The sequence below is a fragment of the Mastomys coucha genome, unplaced genomic scaffold (assembly GCF_008632895.1).
Source record: "Mastomys coucha isolate ucsf_1 unplaced genomic scaffold, UCSF_Mcou_1 pScaffold21, whole genome shotgun sequence".
NCBI lineage: Eukaryota > Metazoa > Chordata > Mammalia > Rodentia > Muridae > Mastomys > Mastomys coucha.
The window spans coordinates 105,282,172-105,305,714 of record NW_022196904.1 but is presented as its reverse complement, the minus strand read 5'-3'; the positions used below and the strand labels follow the sequence as shown (position 1 = coordinate 105,305,714).

At 37.5% G+C, this 23,543-nt stretch overlaps 1 protein-coding gene across 2 annotated transcripts in view; it reads left to right on the top strand.

Moving 5' to 3' along the window:
• The window catches only part of Pik3c2a (phosphatidylinositol-4-phosphate 3-kinase catalytic subunit type 2 alpha), a 103,157-nt gene that overhangs the window by 58,976 nt on the left and 20,638 nt on the right, over positions 1-23,543 (top strand). For both annotated transcript variants that reach the window (XM_031388019.1, XM_031388018.1), the window contains 13 exons: positions 5,259-5,402; positions 7,421-7,466; positions 7,544-7,754; positions 9,997-10,119; positions 10,886-11,053; positions 13,368-13,479; positions 14,352-14,497; positions 17,413-17,601; positions 18,603-18,696; positions 19,017-19,111; positions 19,459-19,639; positions 22,060-22,164; positions 22,938-23,030. In XM_031388019.1, coding sequence (XP_031243879.1) covers positions 5,259-5,402; positions 7,421-7,466; positions 7,544-7,754; positions 9,997-10,119; positions 10,886-11,053; positions 13,368-13,479; positions 14,352-14,497; positions 17,413-17,601; positions 18,603-18,696; positions 19,017-19,111; positions 19,459-19,639; positions 22,060-22,164; positions 22,938-23,030 — 1,707 coding nt within the window. The remainder of the gene's footprint in view (positions 1-5,258; positions 5,403-7,420; positions 7,467-7,543; positions 7,755-9,996; positions 10,120-10,885; positions 11,054-13,367; positions 13,480-14,351; positions 14,498-17,412; positions 17,602-18,602; positions 18,697-19,016; positions 19,112-19,458; positions 19,640-22,059; positions 22,165-22,937; positions 23,031-23,543) is intronic.

The following is a 23,543-nucleotide window of genomic DNA, read 5'->3' as shown; positions in this document are numbered from 1 at the left end:
TCTGTAGACCAGGCTGGCCTCGAACTCAGAAACCTGCCTGCCTCTGCCTCCTAAGTGCTGGGATTAAAAGCGTGCGCCACCACTGCCCGGCTTAAATTTATTTTTCTAGAAATACTCTGTTCATTTTGCTAAAGTGGCAGTATGCAACTTGAGAAAAGAAATAATGGCTTATAATATTCTTAGGAATCAGTAGTTAAGAGCATATACTGCTCTAGCAGAGGACCTAAGTATGGTTTTCAACATTCATGTGGAAATTCATTCATATGGTTTTCAACATTCACAACCACCTGTAACACCAGTTCGAAGGAGATCCATCTCCTCTGGCTTCTGAAGGCATCTGAACACGTGTTTGGAGCTGGCAGTGTGATTATTCTGTGTGGATCTGACTTAAAATAGAAATCCAAGTAAATACCCAGAACAAAAGTATATAACATGATATAGAGAACTGACCGCCTATCAGTACTAATGTTTATCAGTCAGTGGCCAGTCAAAGGAGTATACTATACTAGATTGATTTTGTGCTGGGGTCTCATTTAGCTCCCATTGCCTGACCTTGAACCATTGTTCTTTATGCCTCCATCTCCCAAGTATGGAGATTACAGACTTGTGTGGACATGCCTACACATACAACTGAACTAGGCTGACACATTCTGGGACTTGACCAGAGCTATATTCCCCAGCCTCTGTGCCAGCTGCTTGAATAAAAATGCTAAGTAATTATTAGTGAAAGGGTAAAAAGGTGATTTTTATCCTTTTTAGTAAAAGAGAATTTCTTTTCTTTATAAGTATATTTTAAAATTATTTATATGTTCATTTTATGTGTATGAATTTCTACCTGCGCCTATGTTCACTGTATGCATGCCTTGTGCCTGCAGAGGCTAGAAGAGCTTGTTAGATCCCCTGGGACTGGAGTTAAACAGACAGTTGTGAGCTGCCATATGGAATTTAGGAATCAAACTCAAGTCCTAAATAAAAGCAGCCAGTGCTCTTAACTGCTATGCCATCTCTCCAGCCCATAAAAGAGGATTTTTAAGGCAAGAACTGGCATACTGTAGCTCATATACCAAATCCAGCCTGCCATCTATATTTTTGTTGATTATTTATTGTCTGTTTTCACTCTTAAAAGGCTAGAATTGATTCTCACTAAGATGACTCAGAAAACATAAAATCATTACTTAAATAATGTTTATTGTTTGTTTTGTGTTCATTTGGTCTTGAGACAATCTCGATATTGCCACCTAGACTTTGAAGTCACTATAATTATAGCTGTATATCACCATGCCTGACAATTAGTGACTTTGAGGGTGGTCATGATAGGGACAGAGGTTTTCTCTTCTTGCTATATAGCCCTGGATGGCTTGGAACTCACTGTGCATACCAGGCTGACCTCAGACTTTTGACTTTGTTTCTCATGTGCTGGTACTACAGATATGTGCCATCACACATGGATACTTTTTTTTTAAAAAAAAAAAATTTGCTAGTCTTTAAGAATAGTCCGTAATTTGCAGATGTAAAAAATAACTGCTATGTCTAGGCTGTAGAAAAATGAACAGTTTAAGACATAGAAGGACTTCTGATAAAGCCTCTTCCCAGACAGAAATTTAGCCTTTTTAAAGAGCAGATGGCTAACACAGGAAGATAGAGCCCATGGAAAAGAAAGTTCCTAAAGAATTTAAGCCAGAGCTGCCAAATCAGAAGAACATGATCTGAGGGTACAGGTAGGGCTGGTCCTTGAGAACCACTGAACTTCCATAGTGAATTGAAAAGAAATTAATAAATGCATACAGGACTGGAACCCAGGTGCAGTGTCTTTCTGTTGTTTTTGTGTTAAAAGTGTCCTTTTAGTGCCCTCTAGTGACAAAAAATATTAGCATGAGTTCAGTTCTGCTTCTACAAAGCAGAGCAAAAGAGGGGTGGGGATAGAACTGTTAGACTGGCCCACGACATGTTCAGAATAATGGAAAATATTGCAATGTCACAGACCTTCTTATTGGAAAGGCTTTTACACGAAGGTGAAGTTATAAGCATAAACATAAATCAGATAACTAGAAAGGGAGAACTTAAATGCTGATCTTCAGTTCAGGCCCTGAGAACTACACAGTAATTAGATATTTAAGAAAATAAGATGGTTTCATTTATGCTTGAAGGTGAAAGGAGCATTTGACTTATGCTAGCCAAGCCTCAAGAATAGAAATCCTAAAAGGGAAGATGCATTGCAGAGTTGCAACCTTTCATAGTATTTGCATAAAAGTATAGCATGAATATTTTATGATTCTTTATTTTATGATTTTATGATTCTTTAAGCTGCATATAGTGCACAGTTACTAGGAAGAGAGAAGATCCCTTGAGCTTATGAATTTGAGATCAGCCTAGACAATATATCAAGTCCGTGTCTAAGAGAAGGAAGAGAAATACATGAATGCTTTTATTGTTCAAGTTTTTTAAAACTACATTTTGTGGGTGTATATCTGTGTACAGGTGCATGTGTATGTATAGGCCAGAAGATGACCTCAAGTATCATTCTTCAGGCATGCCATCCACCTTTCCTTTGAGCCAGGCCTGGAGTTTACCAAGTAGTCTAGTTTGGCTATCTTAGTTACTGTTGTCTTGCTGTGAAAAAACACCATGACCAGGGCAGCTTACAAAGGAAGGTACTTAATTGAGGTCTTGCTTACAGTTTCAGAGGGTGAGTCTATGACCATCATGGTAGGGAGCATGGCAACAGACAGGCTATCATCAGGTGCTGGAGCAGTAGCTAAGAGCTTTGACAGCAAAGATCACATTATTTGTAAGCTGCAGAGAGAGAATGAGAGACTAGGCCTTAAGTGGGCTTTTGAAACCTCAAAGCCCACCCCTAGTTAACATACCTGCAACAAGGACAAACGTTCAATAGTCCACCAATCAGGAACCAAACATTGAAATAGATTAACCCATGGGAGCTATAAACATTTAAACCACCAGAGTGGCTGATCAAGTAGCCTCAGGGATTCTCCTGTCTCCTCAACACTGGGATTACAGTCATACACCACTACTTCTAGCATTTTTTGTGTGGATTCTAGGGGTTGAATGAAGATACTCATGCTTACAATACCAGTATACTGACTGTACTGACTTAGCTATTTCTGTAGCCCTAAAATTTATAGCTAGCTGACACATAATATTCATATTTATGGTATGCAATGAAATATTTCAGTGTGATATATAATGTGTAATGACCCATGCAAGGCAGGTTAGTACACTCCTGTAATCCTAGTACTACACAGGCTGGAGAATTTATACATTTGAGGTCAACCTGAGTTATATAAGGAGTTTCAGAGCAACCTGAGCTCATTACTGAGATGTCTCTAAAAAAATTAGTTAACTAATATATGTAATGATAAAATCAAAGCTCACTCCTAGTGACATATTCCCTCTAACAAGGCCATACCTCCTAATCCTTCTACTCCTTTCAGCTTCATTCCCTGGTGACTGAGCATTCAAATACATGAGCCTGTGGGGACAGTTCTTAAGTCAAAACACCACAAATGCCCAGTACCTAGTACCCACATCAGGTACCTCACAACCACCTGCCAGCTCCAAGGGTTCGAAAACTCTCTTCTGGTGTTTACTGATACCTACACACATTTAGCATTCACCTATATGGACACACACACACACACACACACACACACACACACACACACAAATGTAGTGAGAATTTTTGGTTTCTTAAAAAAAAAAAAAACAGAAATATTATAGGAATATGTTTTCATTTTAGTCCCAGGTGTAGTGCTATGGAGCTGCTTCACAGCAGGTGACTATGATTTACTTCATGCTCTAGCAAGGACTTGGTTTTGCCAGCTGCAGATAGTTTGTGCAAGTGTATGACATTTGGAAATCTGGGGACTTTTCAGAGGATATATAAAAGCTAGAGCCCTAATAGAAGGGGTTGGTTGGTGGTTGTGGTTGGATGCTGTTGGTTGCAGTTTGTTGCTCACTGTCAAGTAGTTGTGTGCAAAGAGATGAAAAGAAATTAGGTATCATGACAGCAAAGATCAAACGTGCCCCAAGGTACTCAATGCCCCTAATCAGCAGAGAGTAACCTAACGATATTGTTGCCCTTTACCCCTCTATCCTTTTCCTTTCCTCCTACATCATGTTAGGGATTGAAAGGGTGGGATAGAGGAGTGGGGAATGATGGAAGAAAAAAGAACCCACAAAGTAACCAAAGGTCCAGTTATTCACAAAAATAAAAATGAATAAAAAATTTTTAAGTAGTGAAGGAACTCTGCATCGCTGGGTAAATGATCTTTTTAGTGCATTAGTATGTATACGCTTTGGGTTTATGCTCTAGTCAGCTGGATGGAGTGACACACCTGAGCTGTCCATATGGAGACTGAGGTCAAACAGACTTGTAAAGTGATAGCTTTATAGAAAGCTGACCCAGGATTGCTACAACTGACCTTTAAATCTCAGGGTTTTATTTGATTGCTTTTTATTTTAAGATTTGTATGACTTTGTGTGAGTGCACTTGCAAATGTGTATGTGCATATGAACTTAGGTGTAGGGTTGCACTACATACATGAGTACCTGTGGAGTCCCTCAGAGCCAATTAGAGGCATTTGTGTGATGCTCAGCTTTTGTTTGAGTGATGGGATGCAAAAGCAGATCCTCCTGATACTTTTGTTGGGTTGGTTGATTTGTTATTTTCAGGCAGGGTTTCTGTGCAGCCCCATCTAACCGGAACTTGTTATCTAGACTAGACTAGTCTTGAACTAATAGAGATCATCTGCTGCAGCAAGAGCTCTTAACCACTGAGCTATCTCTTAAGCCCCTCAAGGGTTATGGTTTAGTTTGTTAGAATTTAGGTTTTTGTACTAGTGTTTTACAAAAGAGAGGGTTATTTTCAACATGGAAATTACTTCCAAGTGAGAGTTTAAAAGATAAATTTAGTTTTGCTTTTTAGATTTATTTTAAATGTATGAGCAAATCTAGTTTAAAAAAATGATTTAGTAATTGTTCCTAATTTGTTGTCTTTTCTTTTAATTCTAATATGAGATTAATAACAATTACATATGAATAATTGCTTCAGAGTAAAAACTAACCATGCCTTGCTTTAATAAATTTCATAGCATACCACATGATTAAGAACTTCTCTCTGTTCTTTTACTTTTCAGTAGAAATATCTAATCTTAGAACTGTCTGAAATCCCTAGCTTCTGGCTTCATCTTTGACATGGGTCAGATATTGTATCTAGTTGTTTTTATTTTACTTTTCAGACCCAGCACCGAACTGTTGATCAAGTGATTAAAGCAGTAAGAAAAATTTGTAGTGCTTTAGATGGGGTGGAGACTCCTGCCATTACAGAAGCAGTGAAGAAGCTAAAGCGAGCAGTTAACCTTCCAAGGAATAAAAGTGCTGATGTGAGTATATGTATGGACTTAAGTGACCACCTGTCACTTACATAGGATGTTTACCTCTTTAGACAAAATACTGTCATATGAACTTTTTTGGCTTTTACTTTTGGGTTTGTTGAATTCTTTTTTGGTGAGGTGGGGATTTCTTGTTGAAATGATGGAAGAGCTTTGTGAACATTGACACCAAATAGTGGATTCAAATTGTCTTCCCTCTAGAAGTGAGATCCCTGGTGATTTAGGAAACCTAGAGAGTAGTGCTTCCAGTCCTTTCTTGATGGAAATGTCCATACTTATTGTACTTGAGCATACCTCTGCCCTGTCAAGTGGCATTGCCTTAGAAGCAGCCTGATGTTGAGGCTTCTGTTATGCATATGTCAGTTATTAATAAAACTATGTCCCATGATACTTCCTACCATGGGACTTTAATAAATTCAGTTCATAGAAATGTTTATGTCTTTTATTGAAAGGAATAAAGGAAAAGTGAATCTCACAAGCTACTATACATTTTGAATAGAAGCTATGTCATTGGCCTGCTCCTCTGTGTCAGGGTGCTCACAAATCTACTCATTTTTTGCAGAAATTCTAGCTACGTGATGCTTAAAGATTTAAGTGTCCTCTTCATTTTGTTTTGCTTTGGTTGGTTGGGTTGGGGGGTACAGGATTCTGCTTAAAAATTACTTGGAAACTCAATCACCATAGACCCTAATGTCTGAAGTTCCTGTTTTTTTATTCCTAAAGCATAGTCAAGACAGGAGTGTGTGTGTGTGTGTGTGTGTGTGTGTGTGTGTGAATTTCCTTTAATCACTGAATGGTAATAGAGTCTAGATTCTTTTCTTTAGGGATGTTAGTCTCATGCTAGTGAAAAATACAGTAGTACTATGTTACAAAATAATTATTTAATTCATTTAAAATGGACTGATTCATTTAAAAAGGACTGATTTCATTCTTTTCTATAGTAAGTTTTAGGTGCTCTTATTAGTCTGTCTTCTTGAGACAGGGCCTCATATTTTCCAAGCTGGTCTCCAACTTACTGTACCTTTGCCAAGGAAGAACTTCCTGTCTTGCTCTTACTTCATAGGCACTGACTATAGATGTGCACTACCATGCCAGCCTTTTGTTTCTTTCTTTCTTTGAGTCAAGGTCTCACTCTGGCCCAGGCCAACCTTGAACTTGCTGTATTCCTCCTTTCTCGGCTTCCCACTCTAGCTTGCCCTAGTTTTCGTATTATTAGAAATCATTTGTTGTCAGACATAGTGGCACGCATCTTTAATCCCAGCACTTGAGAGGTAGACACAAGTAGATCTCTGGGCTACATAGTAATAAGACTCTATCCCCAAAACAAAACAAAACATGTTTACTTAGGTTTATGTTTTCACTTTTTTCTTTGGTTGTTATTCTGCATTTTTGTGTGTGTTATATGGATACAGATATTCATGTGGGTATATGGATATGTGTTTGGGGTGGGCAAATGTCCATGTGGAAGCTGGAGGTCTACAAGATGTTAGCTGCTCTCCACTCCTTTTGAGACAGGATCTCTTATAGAACCTATTGTTCATCAACTTAGCTAGATTAATTGACCAGTGAGCTCCAGGTTCTACAAGGATCCACCTTCTCCCTCACACCCTCTCCCTTCCCTGTGCTACACTAACTTTTCCCTGGGTGCAGGGAATTCTTCCTCATGCTTTCCTGGAAGCTGTTTTATCAATTGAGGCATTTTTGTAGCTCTCCATTTCTTTGTTTGCTATTTTATTAATTTTTCAGACATGTTTGGCAGATTTCTTCTGAGAAGGTTTCTTTAACATTTAAAGAAATGTATCAGAAGTAAAGGTTATTTAAAACAAAAGCAAAGGCTTAGAGTGGTGATATACTCCTGTTATCCCATCATTTTGGATGAAGATCAGGAGTTTAGCAAGTTTGAGACCAGACTGGGCTACACAAGACCCTGTCTCAACAAAGGAAAAAATAGTAAACATTTTATATTAAATTATGGTCAAGTTCTGACTAATTGATACCTGTTTGTACAGATGGCTTCATTATCCGGAGGAGATACTAGGAAGAACTCAACTAAGGGTATGTCTTTAGATTTTTTTTACAATTTGGCAATGATTTTTGTTTTTCCAGAGAATTAAGACTCTGTTTCAATGTAGGGTCACTGAATCCCGAAGATCCTGTTCAAGTAAGCATGGATCACTTAACGGCAGCAATTTATGATCTTCTCAGGCTCCATGCAAATTCTAGTAGGAGTCCTACAAATTGTCCCCAAGGTAGCAGGAACGTCAAGGAAGCATGGGCTGCAACAGAGCAGCTCCAGTTCACTGTCTATGCTGCACACGGAATTTCTAGTAACTGGGTGTCAAAGTAAGTAGCTGCATTAAAGCACATTCACAGCTTTACCCACAAATTACACTAAGTGTTAGTAACTACTATTATCTTTTTTGTTTAAATGAACAATTTAAGGATCCCTGGGTACCCTTGTACCTATGTGGTTTTAATAAAATTACAGAGCTGTGTGAAGTAATTGTAGTGAAAAGTGTCATTTTTGTGACATGAAAAAAAGAGCAAGAGAGCCAGGTATGATGGCACACGCCTTTAATCCCAGCACTTGGGAGGCAGAGGCAGAGGCAGGCAGACCTCTGGGTTCAAACCCAGCCTGGTCTACAAAGCTTGTTCCAGGACAGCCTGGGCTACACAGAGAAACCCTGTCTAAAAACAAAAAAAAAAAAGAAAAGAAAAAAAATGTTATTACAAAGAATTACCTTAAGATTGCTGAGCTTTTCTGTCTGTCTTTTAAAGTCAACATAATTTGAAACAAAATGTAATGGGACTAGAATTCAGGCCCTGTATCTCTCTAATAGCTCACTGTCTACCAACGGCTAATATTTGAATTCTATAAGAGCATATTCCTTCTTACTGACGTTTTTATAAGGGTTTTCCTCTAGATTTCTTTTGTTAAAACCTTTAAGATTTAGCATTTTGGGGCCAATTTTAATTTACTTTGAAATAACTAATATAAACTGAAAAGTATAAAATTAATATTTTATTGAAATATGTTCATGATGGCTTAAAATGTCCAATAAAGTAAAGTCTAGTGAAGAGTTAACAAACAAAAATTCCATTTGATTCAAGTTTCAGTTAAATTGAATTGAATTGAAATGATAGAGTGTTTGTTGTTGTTTTCAAACAGGGTCTCTATGTCGTCCTAGCAGTTCTGGAATTTGCTATGTAGCCTTGAACTCTGTAGCTGAAAGTGGTTTTGTTAAGTCATGAAATAAGTGTTTACTGAGCCCCATCTATAGGCAGAGTTTTCAGTATTGGAAATCCAGTAACAAACAAGAACAATGCCTTTGTGGAGCTTTCATTTAAATGGCTATTACTGCCTGCTTGTTTTTATCTGTCTTGTTATTGAAGTCTTTTCTCACATATTGTTCAGGCTGGTCTCATCTTCAGAGACTGAGTGATCTTTCACTGCAGCATTTTAAGTAGTAGGGTTTCAGGTGTGTTCCACAATGCTTAGTTAAAAACATGACAAGCAAGTTGTGTTGCTTTTTTTAAGCTTGTGTTTTCTTTTGTTCATTGGAGTTCCATATAGGAGAACCCACATAGTAGGAGAGAACCAACTCCCACAAGTTGTCCTCCATACACACACTCTCATGGTCTCAAACACACTCTAAATAAATGTAATGAAAAAACTTTTTTTCTTTTTTTATTTGACACAGAGTAGCCCAGCTGTCCAAAACCTCTCTCTGTAGACCATCCTAGCCTCAAACTCACAGAGATCCACATTCCTCTGCCTCCCAAGGGCTGGCATTAAAAGTGTGCACCATCACTGCCCTCTATATTAAGTTGTAGATATAGGTGGGCATAACATGCATTCCTTTGGTTCTAGTACTTGGGAGGTGGAGACAGAAGAATGAGAAGTCTCCAATAACAACCACTACCCTACCTATTCGCACCCAGAAAAAGCTGTGGATATGAGTGAAATGATAGCATGTAAACCTAGAAGTAAGTTAGAATAGAGACAGAATACAGTTTTATTGAGTCCAAGGTGCTTAGAAGATTGTCTTATTGTGTCTGTATGAACAGCAGTTTGGAACTAAGTTATTGATGTTTAGTGAGCAAATATAGCAATATCTGTGAAGATGGGCTGAATCACTGGGTCTGTATTGTTAAGTAATGCTTAGCTGAATATTACAGTGGTGTAGCAAAGGAAAGTAGCGTCAGCACCGCCACTGCTGCCAAGAAAGAAATTAAACAAACCTCAGCAAGAAGCAGGAATGCAATACAGTAACACCAAGGGAAGATACCGTCGGGACTTACACAGTCTGTTATCATTCACCTGTACCTGAAACAGCTTATATCCTATGGGTGTCATTATAGTCCCAGCACCCCGGCCCCACACTGACACTTGGAGTATATGCTTCCCTCTCTACTTCTTTTGTTACACCATTTCTCTGTTTCTGTAGAATTTTCAAAGGTTAAATTTCACATGGATTTCAAAAAACAAAAGGTAACCATTTTATCACTTGGGAAAAACTGCTAATGTGCCTGTGTTAGTTAATTATTACCAACCTAGAAATCAAATTAAGCTTTCTTTTCTCAGTTATGAAAAATACTACTTGATATGTTCCCTGTCTCACAATGGGAAGGATCTTTTTAAACCTATTCAGTCAAAGAAGGTTGGCACATACAAGAATTTCTTCTATCTCATTAAATGGGATGAACTGTAAGTGGAGTTTTTTACTTTTATAATTATTTCACTGTACCCTATTCTGTAATTTTTCCAATGTATACATTATTGTGATAGCCATTGAAATTCAGTAAATTCTTACTGATATCTTGATATACTGATATCTTGATATCTTCTACACAAAATACTAAAAGACAAATTGTAATTAACATTAAAAAATTTGAAGTCCTCCTTTAAGTCTCTGTTTTAAAATTACAATAGTGTAGTGTTACTTTGTAGACTTTGTCATGTCAAAGATAAAAATTTATACAGAACTCTAGAAATAGTGTTTTATAAACTGCTTGCTTAAGTTTTTATTATATAACACTATATAAGAATCCAGCTCTTAACCAAGCTGAATCTTAAATCTATGTACTTGATAATATTTTGTAATGTTAATTTTTTAAATATTTTTTTAACTAAAGGAACTTGTCATTATTTAAGTAAATAGCTAGTTGCAGAATTAAGGTGTAATTTTTATTTTGCCTAATTATCAAACTGCCTATCTTTACGTACTTAGACATTTTTACAAAAAAAAAAAAATTGTTACATTTTTGAAGTGTTATACTGATAATGAAATTTAAGGTGTAACTTTACAAGTTAGCTATACTTGCTATTTAGCTAAAAGTTACTCAGAATGAAAGATTGTTTTATAAGTGAAATAAAACACCTAAAATTATCAGTCTTCATTAAATGATTACTAAGCCTTACTTTAATCTATTTTTTTTCTTAACACCAACAAAATTTTTTCTCTGCCCCACAGAATCATTTTTCCTATCCAGATATCGCAGTTGCCGTTAGAGTCAATTCTTCATCTTACTCTGTTTGGAGTTTTAAATCAGAGCAGTGGAAGTTCCCCTGATTCTAATAAACAGAGAAAGGGGCCAGAAGCTTTGGGCAAAGTTTCTTTAACTCTATTTGACTTTAAACGGTGAGTGTTGCTGAATTGTGAAAATGAGTTCTCTGACACTCTGTACATCAAAAACAGGCTGGAGACCAGGGTGGAAGCAGTGACAGACATAAGCTTTGAGCTACACAAAGTAGTCTCTCTGCTGTAGTCTCAATGTAACCTGGTGAATATGCAAAGGATTGCTCATTGATCCAGGAGAAAAGCAGTAGCCAACCACTATCATTTCTGTAAAGTATATATTATGACACAATGCAATGGCTATATCAGTTCTCTTGATACTAAAATCTATTTTTCATATTTCCCACCTTTCTCCATTTTCAGAGATGGAACAGGATTAAACAATTTTAAGGCACTAACCTGTCCTTAGTGTTATGAGCCCTTGATCTAAGAGTTCTAAAGCTCTCTCCTGGGGACAGTAACCTATATGTGCATGTGGAGTTTCAAGTACAACCATGATTGCCATTCAACCACCTTATTTCTGAGGCACAGGGTCTCTGATTGACTAGTCAACGAGCTCCAGGAACCCACCACCTGTGTCCATGGCCCTCATCACTAAGATTGCAAATATACACTGGCATACTTAGTTACTTAATATGAGCTCTGGAGATCAAACACATATCATGCTTGTAGAGCAAGCACTTACCAACTGAACCATCTCCTCAGCCCTAAAATTGTTTACTTTTTGGAAATACAAAACAACTTATAGATGAAATATGTAATGAAGATTTGGAGTTCTCCAGAAATGGAGTCATAAGTGATTGTATGCTACCTAATATAGGTCCTAGGAACTAAGGTCATTTGTAAGAACAGCAAGTGCTCTAAACCACTGATCCAGCTGTCTATCCTTTATTTATACATGCATATACAAAAAATCCTAAAGATTAATCTTGGAAAAAAACTTTTATCTAATTTATCAAAGAAGTGTTTTAAATAGGTAAGGATCAATGTATGTTTTGGGTCCTACTGTCTCTTTTTTTGTTTGTTTGTTTTGTTTTGTTTTGTTTTGTTTTGTTTTTTCGAGTCAGGATTTCTCTGTGTAGCCCTGGCTGTCCTGGAACTCACCAGGCTGGCCTCGAACTCAGAAATCCACCTGCCTCTGCCTCCCAAGTGCTAAGATCAAAGGCATGTACTACCACTGCCCGGCGCCTTTTTGTTGTTGTTGTTTTTTAAACATTCAGTTATAGTGTATGTATGTGAGGGGGACAGAGGACAGTTTGCAGAAGTCAGTTCTCTTCTTCCACAGTATGGGTTTGGAATTGATTACAAGTTGCCAGTTGTAAGAAAAAGAATTAAGACATCTTAGCAACCCCACTTCCTATTTTTATAAATATATTTTGTTATAATATATCATACAACACATTCATTTATATATCATTCTTAACTACTTCGTATTGCTACAGCCAAATGAAGACTTTGCAACAGAGACTGCTATAGCTGAGATTATATATATGTGCTACCATGTCCAGCCTTTTAAAATGTATTTATTCATTTATATTTATTTTATGTATGTGAATATTTTGCCTGCAAGGATTTCTGTGTACCATGTACATACATGCATAGTAACCACAGAGATCAGAAGAAAATATTGGATTCCCTAGAACTAGAGTTACAGGCAGTTGTGAGCCACTGTGTGGATGCTGGAAATTAAGCTTGGTTACACTTCAAGAGTAACAAGTGCTCTTAACCACTGAGCCAACTCCCTAGCCCCTAATTTTAATTTTTTATTGTTTTTAGGCGCGAAATCACTATGTAGCCCAGGCTATCCCAAACTTAAGGTTCTGCTCCAGCCTTGTGAATACCAAGATTACAAATATGTAGGCTCCTAAATATTTATTGTCTAGCCTTTTAGAGAAGAAAATATACTGAGGAGTGCTTAAATATAATTCACCTCAAGTAAGTTGTACTTCGATGGCACAAAGCAGTTACTGATTCTCTTGGCTTTTTATTCTAATGGTAAAAATCTGGATGCAGTTCTGTAATCCAAACCATGACCTTGAGGTCCTGGTCTCTGGAGAAAAGTAGGAAAGAGTTGGTTTGTTTTGGTTCATTTAGCCTTCCTGTTTCCATATGGTATCAGACATCCGTGACCGTCCTTATCCCTTCTGTGCTCTCTTCTTAAGGACATTCTGTCCAAGGTGCACTCTTATTCTCCCTTTCTCTGTCCCACCCCACACTTTAATATTTTATCTAGCTTCTCAGTACAGTGTAGTACCTGACTCCTTCTAATGTAGTCTTTAAAACTATACTGTTTACTAACATTCCAAGTTGATTATCATGTTTTGTGGTTTGAAATTTTTAAAATGAAAATCACAGTATTCTTTTTATGTTCATTAAGGTTTTTAACATGTGGAACTAAACTTCTCTACCTTTGGACTTCATCACATACAAATTCTATTCCTGGAGCAATCCCCAAGAAAAGCTATGTCATGGAAAGAATTGTGCTACAGGTAATGGTAGTTATTGATACATGGAAGGCTCAAATGTGAATGTCTTTGTAAAAAGCATTTGTTTATTCCATAACATGGATTGTTATTAACCTTGTTTTAATCTCAGAATCTGTCTTCAATTTAAGTGTTAATAAAACCACTTCCAGTTTTTTTATTTTATGTATATGAGTACACACTGTAGCTGTACAGATAGTTGTGAGCCTTCATCTGGTTGTTGGGAATTGACTTTAGGACCTCTGCTCGCTCCGGTCAACCTGCTCTCTCAGTCCCTGCTTGCTCTGGACCAAAGATTTTTTTTATTATTATAAATGATTACACTGTAGCTGTCTTCAGACACACCACAAGAGGGTGTCAGATTTCATTATGGGTGATTGTGAGCCACCATATGGCTGCTGGGATTTGAACTCAGTTGGTCCTCTTCCCTCTGAGCCATCTCACCAGCCCCATTTCCAGTTTCTGAGAGAGTAAAACGTGCTGTTTCTATCCCAAGAAATATAAATATGGTTTTAAGAATATAAAACTGTTGTTGGTTATCACTATCAACAGAAGGATAAAAAAGCACTAGCTTTATAGTTAATATAAATTTATCTAGATTGTTAAGAAAAATCTGTTTCCTGGAAGACAAAGATACTAATATGGAAAATTTGGATTATAATTAGAGTGATTTTTCCTGGCAGTGGTGGAGCATACTTTTAATCCCAGCACTCAGGAGGCAGAAGTAGGCAGATCTCTGAGTTTAAGGTCAACCTGGTCTACAGAGTGAGTTCCACTATAGCCAGGGCTACACAGAGAAATTCTGTCTTTGGAAATCCAAATACACACACACACACACACACAATTATTTTTCACTTATTTCTGTTAATTTTTTTCAGGTTGATTTTCCTTCTCCTGCATTTGATATTATTTATACATCTCCTCAAATTGATAGAAACATTATACAGGAATACAAGTTGGAAACGCTGGAGAATGATATAAAGGGGAAACTTGTGGATATTATTCACAGAGATTCATCATTTGGGTATGCCTTGTTTATAACTTTCTTGGGACTCTCCTGTGATATAATACTAAGGTGAAGGCTTGTATTATAGCCCATGATTTAGAAGTTGTCTTGATATGAAGGGGGCCACTTGGGACTAGGAGTAAAAAATGATCCCAACAGTGCCAGTGAAAGACCAGCTACATACAAATCAGGAAAATGTCTAAATCTTTTAGTATTCTTAATTGTCTAGCCTTTAAAATTGTTTCTGTAACACATGTGTCTGTGCCCGTGTGGAGAGAGGAGGTCTTTTCATCTCTGTCTCTTTAACTCTCTTTTTTTTTTTTTTGAGACAGACTCTTGGCTAGCCTGGCTAGCCATGGTACTTTAAGGATTCTCCCTGTCCCTTCATTCCAAATGCTGGGCTTACAGATGCACACTGCCACACCAAATTTATATGTTAATGCTAATCTGATCTCAGGTACTAATGTTTGCACAGGAGGTACTCTTTCCACTGAGCCATTTACCCAGACCCATGTTTTACTATATGTGTACATGTATGTGCATATAGAGTATAGAAGCCAACATTAAATATCTTACTTAGTCAATCACTCTCCACCTTATTTTTGACACAGGTTCTCTAAATCTGGAGCTTGCCAGCAAGTTGAGTAAACTGGCTGGCCATCAGGCCTTAAGGATCTACTTGTCTCCACCTCTCTCACCCACAACACAGACAAAACACAACACATCAGTGCTGGGAATTGAATTCAAGTACTTATATTTGCATAGCAAACACTTTCCCAACTGAGCCATCTTCTAGTACTTCTTGTATTATCAAAGGCAAACAGGCTGAGAAAAATATTTCTAATAGGTATCAGTTGATTAATTTGCTTAATATATTCATGGGCTGACAAGGTGGTGCAGCAGATAAAAGTGCTTGCCAGTCAAGCCTGGCCACCTGAGTTAAATCCTTTAGCCCACATAAAGGTGAAAGGAAAGCACAGATTCCAAATGTTGTCCTTTGACTGTCACACTTGCTCTATGACGTGCATGCCCAAGCACTCACTGTATATACACACACACACACACACAGCCAATAATTTTTTAAAGGACCTTTTTATGTTAATAAGATAAATAGCTAAGTAGTAACAGAAAGGGGATGAACAAGGCAAACCTTTAAAATGAATTATAATTAATATAGTGTAGTATCTTACATCCATGTGGCAAATTGAAATGTTTATAATCATCATCTTATGAAGCTGTATATAACACACAAAGAGAGAATTATTTTATTAGCTGGATATTTAAAGGCCACATTCCTTTTGGAGAGCAATTTGACAAAACTGTAGATGTTATAATATGTATACACTGCTAGGTATGCCTCCTGCATAAGGGGGAATTCCAGGTGCTGCTGGACATGACCTTATAAGAGGAAAGAAAGTTTAACCTGGCTGTCGGCTTTGTGACCTCCCCTGGTGAGGCAAAGGTAGGGGGCATAGGGCTATGTGGATCAGGACATACAGGCCCAGAGCAGTAGGAGAGAGATCCTACTCCTTCAGATCTCAGAACAAGAATTCTGGGGTTTGGACATGCTCAACCCCACTAACAGCCTGCTTTCCCAGTCCCAAGGCTTCCTGGCCTAACAGTAGCAGATGCTTATCTGTAGAAGAATTAGAAGATTCCTGTCTTAGTTAGGGTTACTATTGCTTTAAAACACCATGACCAAAGCAACTTGGGGGAGAAAGTTTCCATTTGGCTTACACTTCCACAGTACTGTTCATCACTGAAAGAACTCAAACACAGGAAAGGAGCTGATGCAGAGACCGTGGAGGGGTGCTGCCTACTGCTTTGCTCCTCATGGCTTGCTGAGCTTGCCTTCTTATAGAACCTAGGACCACCAGCCCAGAGATGACACCACCCAGAGATTGCCTGGGCCCTCCATCCTTTATCGTTACTTAAGAAAATGTATGGGCTTGTCTGCATTTTCACTTAAAGTTCCATCCTCTCAGATAACTATAGCTTAGCTTGTGTTAAGTTGACCTAAAACTAGCCAGCACATGCTTCTTACCATATTTGTGGGCTTTTTCTTGCTCTTTTTTTTTTTTTTTTTTTTTTTTTTGGTTTTTCGAGACAGGGTTTCTCTGTGTAGCCCTGGCTGTCCTGGAACTCACTCTGTAGACCAGGCTGGCCTCGAACTCAGAAATCCACCTGCCTCTGCCTCCCAAGTGCTGGGATTAAAGGCGTGCGCCACCACCACCTGGCTATTTGTGGGCTTTTTCATACTGAATATGAGATGAATACATTTTATTTGTGTACTATATGCACAAAGATGAATGGGTGAACCAGACATGCTATTCCACACCTGTAATCCCAACACAGGCAATAGAGGCCTGAGGAACAGGAGTTTGAAGCCATCTTAAGCTGCATGGCAAGTTTGATGCCAGCCAGGGCTATATAAGATCCTGCCTCAAAAAGAATGAGGAACAACAGTGAAATATTTCATGAACACGTCATTGAACTTAACTCAGAATGTCTCTAAAATAATTTTTTTCCCATTTTGACTATTTTTCAGTTCAACTGTGTGCTTCCCTAAAAATACACCACAGCATTTCTTTTCCCCGTTGCACTTGATTTTACTTGTGTGGATAGAATCCTTGCTGTCTTACAGAGTGAGCTCTGCTTATTTAACTCTCGCTCTGTAGTGCTTGACATCTTGTTGGAATTTCCCTTTATTTTAACAAATATGGCACTTTGTCAAGGCCGAATGATTTTCATCTCCAAATAAAGGTAGACTAGTGATGTTTGCTGTATATTGAATATTCCTATGTGATATTAGTGTTAGTACTCTCAAGAAGTGACTGTCACAAATGAATAGATTTTTTCTTTGAATTTTTAATTATTGAGACAACTATATCATAATTCTACTGAGAAGTAATTTAATTCTATTATATATGCAGACTTTCTAAAGAAGATAAGGTCTTCTTGTGGGAAAACCGCTATTATTGCCTGAAACATCCAAATTGTCTCCCGAAGATACTAGCAAGTGCTCCAAACTGGAAGTGGGCTAATCTTGCCACAACTTACTCATTGCTGCATCAGTGGCCGCCATTGTGCCCACTAGCTGCATTGGAGCTCCTTGATGCAAAGTAAGTCAAATACATTTATTTGATGCTTTATTGTCAAATTTCCCATCAATGTGTTATGCTTCCCTTTTAACATGAAAACAGCATAATGTAAATGTGTACATGTAATTATGGAAACATAATCTTTTTCATTGAAATGCTCAAGAAAGTATTTTGAGTCATTTAAAACTTAACCTAAAGAAAGAATTAAATGGCTAATTTTGAATAATATTTTTATAAGTATTATATAATTTGCAAAAGATTTTTTCAAGATAGGGTTTCTCTGTGTAGCTGTGACTGTCTTGGAATCCACTCTGTAGACCAGACTGGCCCCAAACTCATAAAGATCTAAATTTATAATTATTAATATTTAATATTTTATGATGGGGACAAAATTAGTTTTTATGAAGCTAAAGTTTTACAATAACCTGGGAGTAGAATCTGTATTTACTGTTTTTTCCTACTTAGTAAAAAGAAAGGTATTAAGGGAAGGGTAGGAGGCCAAGAGAACACATGGGATAGACAAGCAGAAGAGGGAGTAGTAAGAATGGAAGGGTTTAAGTGGAGATTTGTGAGCTGGTTGGTGGTAGCACGCACCTTTAATCCTAGCATTTGGAATACAGAGGCAGGCAGATCTCTGAGTTTTAGACTAACCTAGTCTACAGAGAGAATTCCAGGATAGTCAAGGCTACACAGAGAAACACAAAAACAAAAATAGAAATTAAAAAAAAAAGACAAAACAAAAAAGTGGAGATTGTTGGGGAGGCTCAACCAGAACTAAGTATGTACAAAAATTCCTTTAGGAACTTGCTGTGTACATTAGATTAGCCTAGACCCAGGCTGGCTTGCCTCTGCCACTTAAGAGCTGAATTTAAAGGTATGTACTGCTACACCAGCACACTGGTTTTGAATAAGAGCCATTTTGAATCTTCTTTCTTGGGGACAGAGTAAAATTGTGTTTTCAGTTAATGCAGCTGCATTAGGAAGAAATTACTGTTAAACTTTGTTTTTTTCTGATATTCTAGATTTGCTGATCAGGAAGTGCGATCACTAGCTGTGAGCTGGATCGAGGCTATTAGTGATGATGAGCTAGCAGATCTTCTCCCACAGTTTGTACAGGTAGGAGTTTTTACTAGGCTACCTTGCTTCCAACTCACCCACTCAAGTTCCAGTGGGTAGGGAATGACTATGAGTTCCCTTTTCTATTTTAAAATGCCATTACAATACAGCAGAAATGTTGAGGACATTGTAATAGAATGTAGTATAAAGCTCCTGCTAGGCAAGCCTTTTACCACTGAGCTATAAAACCTAGCAGCTTCATTTTTATAAATATCATCTTTTCACCAATGAGTAATATTTAGTCTACGTATTTAATGCTTTTATCTGAAAATTTTAATATGGTTTGATTCCTAATAATGCTTATTTCCTCTTACACATAGGCTTTGAAATATGAAATTTATTTGAATAGTTCACTAGTGCACTTCCTTCTGTCCAGGGCATTGGGAAACATCCAGATAGCACACAGTTTGTATTGGTAAGATTTAAATTTATCAAGTGGCTCCTTTCTTTTTTTAGATATTGACAAGAGTTGTCATAATCATTAAATATAAACAGTGTGCTCATGATACTTGCTATGGGTAACCAGATGTGTAATGAATCTGTTATTTTACAGAAGCTAAAATTTTAGTCTTTAAAAATAAAATGAAAATTAATAAAATTGACCAACATTTGGGCATTATGGTTTTATAATAAGTAATGAATCTTTTCTTGCTTATATGACTTAATTTCCTAGATATACAAAGTAGATGTTGTTAAACTGATCTTTGCAGGAGCTCCATCTAGCTCACAGAATGACTGACATACATACTTTTGTTGCATCAGGCTTCTCAAGGATGCTTTGCATGATACACACTTTGGAAGCAGATATGAACATGTGTTGGGTGCTCTCCTCTCTGTAGGAGGAAAAGGACTCAGAGAAGAGCTTTCTAAGCAGATGAAACTTGTACAGCTTTTAGGAGGAGTGGCAGAAAAAGTAAGGCAGGCTAGTGGATCAACCAGACAGGTATGTACCCATCAAAGAGAATGCAAGTATTCTTTTTTGGAGGGGTGAGTGGGGAGAGATCACTATATACCTAGGCAGGCTGGCCCCTGTATCTTCTTGCCTCAGCCTCTTCAGTGCTGGGGGATGCTTATCACCTCACCTGGGCAGTTGGTACTTTTTTTTTTTTTTTTAATTTAATGTTTTTATTGATTATTTGGAAATTGCACATAACAAACCCAATTTGTATTGCCCATATATTCACTGGAGCATGGTCAAACAACTTTAAAGAAAACTGATTTCATCCCTTACTTACCCCAACCCTTCCAGAAGCCATCAACTGGAAGAGCCTATACTTTAGCAGCTTTATCACAATTTTTAAGAGTTCTCTCTTCTCACTTAAGCCGTTGAAATTTTAATAAGAACTATGTTGAATCTATAGATCAATTTGGAAATACTGCAATTGTAATAATGTGTATGTGTATATGTCTACCTATCTATCTATCTATCTATCTATCTATCTATCTATCTACCTATCTAATTGGTTTGGTTTTGGGGGGGGTGGGGGAGACAGGATCTCCCTATAATCTTTAGCTGTCCTTGAACTCACTATGTTGACCAGGCTGGTCTCAAAATCACAGAAATCTTGTGGCTTCTGCCTCCTAATGCTGGGTTGAAGGTGTGCACTGCTACACCCAGCCATAATCATATATCTTAATTCTTGAACTCAGCTTGTCTTGTGTCATGAACACAAGGTAGGATGTCTATTTAGATGTTCTTTTTAAGATTTTATTTTATGTATATGAGTACACACTGTAGCTGTACAAATAGTTGTGAGCCTTCATCTGGTTGTTGGGAATTGACTTTTAGGACCTCTGCTCACTCCTGTAAACCCTCTCGCTCCAGTAGGCCCAGCTCACTCAGTCCCTGCTTGCTCCTGCCCAAAGATTTTTTTTTTCCCCAAGACAGGGTTTCTCTGTATAGCCCTGGCTGTCCTGGAACTCACTCTGTAGGCCAGGTTGGCCTCGAACTCAGAAATCCGCCTGCCTCTGCCTCCCAAGTGCTAGAATTAAAGGCCTGTGCCACCACAGCCCAGCAGACTTATTATAAATAAATATACTGTAGCTGTCTTCAGACACACCAGAAGAGGGCATCAGATCTTATTACAGGTAGTTGTGAGCAACTATGTGGTTGCTGGGATTTGAACTCAGGACCTTTGGAAGAGCAGTCTGTATTCTTACCCACTGAGTCATCTCACCAGCCCTAGATGTTCTTAGATTCTTTCAAAAATTGTTCTTATTTTTGCTTTGTATTTTTGAAAATGGCTCTTTTCACTTTATCTTGGAGAATTCATGTCAGCACATACAGTTATACTTCACATTCTGTAAGTATATAATGTTACAAAGTATTGAGAACATGCTTTCTGAGCTTTCATGTACATTGTTTATATATTTTTGCTTTCCCATGTAATGCTGCTGTGAACATTATTACATACATCTTTACCCATCCCCTAGCATTCCTTATTTCTTACTTTTTATGTTTTGAAATGATGGCATCTTACTGTATAAGACTGGTCTCAGACTCTTAAGTTATCTCAAAGTCCTGTTTCAGTCTCCCTAGTAGCTCACTTTGTAGATACACGTCACTGATTCAGGCATGCTTTTGTTTCTTTATGGAATATTCCTATGGACAAAATAGTTGAGTTAAGAGATACACACACACACACACACACACACACACACACACACACATATACATATTAACTATAATGACTTGTGTTAGCATCTTGTTTTCTTTAAAAAGCTATACCTGCCTCGGCATGATGGCACATGCCTTTAATCCCACCACTTGAAAGAGGTAGGCAGATCTCTGTGAGTTCCAGGCCAGCCAGGGTTATATAGTGAGGCCCCCACTCCCATGACCCCACACTCTGTGTATATGGGTGCTATTAATTGGACTTAGTGAGTTATGTAGGAAAAAAAAGAGTTTGTGATGTTGGGAGGGAGATGTATTAGGGGATGTAGGAGGAGGTAAATATGAGCAAGAAACATTGTATATACATAGAAGAAATTTTCAAGAACAGATGTTCAGTGCTGGAAGATGGCACTGTCAGTAAAGTACTTACAGCACAAGCTTGAATTTAGATCCTCACTACCCACGTTAAAAGGCAGCAGAGTGGTACCCACCTGAAATCTCAGTGCTGGGGAAGCTGGAAGCAAAGACAAGAAAGAGGGTCCCTATGGTTCACTGGCCAGCTACCCTAGCCTAATCAGTAAGCTCCAGATTTGGTGAGAGACTGTCCAGAAAAATAAAGAGTGATTACAAAAGACACCAACCATTAACCTGTGACCTCCATAAGTATGTATGTGCATACACATGAACATACTCAAAATGAATAGATCTTCATTTTCATGATGTACTTACAAAGACAATCTCTTCTGTAGGTGGTCCTCCAAAAGAGTATGGAACAGGTACAGTCCTTTTTTCTGAGAAATAAATGCCGTCTTCCTCTCAAACCAAGTCTAGTGGCAAAAGAATTAAATATTAAGGTAACACAATACTCTTAAGTTCATATACACTTCAAAATAATGCACAAAAAGAGAGTTGCTTCATGCAAGTGCGAATGAGATGTGTAGTTTGTAAGTATATAGGAAAGGGTGTTATTGTTAGATCTATTTTTCAGCATATTTTTGCCTAGTCAGTATTCCTTAAAGACATAGTGTCAGAATTTTTTTTTTTACTATTTTGGGTTTTGTTTGTATTTTTAAATTAGGGTTGTGGTCTTACATTAGCTTTTTGGAAGGTTTTATTTTAAGGTGAGATTTTTGTAGAGCATTTGTCTATATGTGCAAAGCCCTATATGTACAATCCCCAGCCCCACAAAAGATTAGGTAAAATGTGAGTTGATCTTTTTTGTGAAATTATTAAAGTGTTGATATTTGATTATATAAGTAATGAATCTCACCAGTACATATGTAAAAGTAGAGCGGTTCCAGATCAGGATGAGAATCACACAACTGTGTTCTGTTGAGAGATTCAGATACTTTAAAGTTCAGGTGATTAAAAATTTTTTTGCACCAAGTTTTTAAATTTTTGTCATGTCTGCCTTTTTAGTGAAGCTATTTTACTACTGTATACTATGTTTAAATTACAAGAGATATTTACATATATTACTGGCAGATCATATAAATGCTAGTTAACAGCTATTGTATGATTTGATGTAATTCAGAGCAGAGGAAAAGGAAAACATGAGGGACAGTAATTTCATAATTCACTTTTATGCTAGTGTTAACCTTTCTAATGTTCAGTGTTGTGTTTGCAGTCATGTTCGTTCTTCAGTTCTAATGCTATGCCTTTGAAAGTCACAATGGTGAATGCTGATCCTCTGGGGGAAGAAATTAATGTCATGTTTAAGGTGAGAAGACCATAGAGTTACTCTTTGGTTTTTGTCTCTTAGGGTTTGTTGGGGAGGGGAGTGTGTTTGGCTTGGTTTGGTTTTGAGACGGGTTCTCTATATAACCCTGACTAGCTATCCTGGAACTTGCTATGTAGACCCATTTGAACTTAGCAGCTATCTCCCCATTTCTGTCTCCTGAGTGCTGAGATTAAAGGTGTGTACCATCATACTAGGCTTCTTCTTGATTTTTGTTGTTTTGTTTTTTAATAATTCCTCTATATTGCCTGGCTAAAGGCCTAGGCTCAAGAGATCCTTCTCCTGGTTGAACTTCTTAAATACCTATACTATGGATTTTCACCATGTGTCCAACTAGGTCATTGGGGGAAAAAAGACAGCTTAAAAATTCTTTTAACCAAATTTATTTATTTATTTGATATTGAAGTTGAATCTTTAAAATTTAATTTGGTAGCATACACTTGTAATGCAATGCTTAAGAAAACGGTAGGAAAGGAAGACCACAAGTTGTAGGCC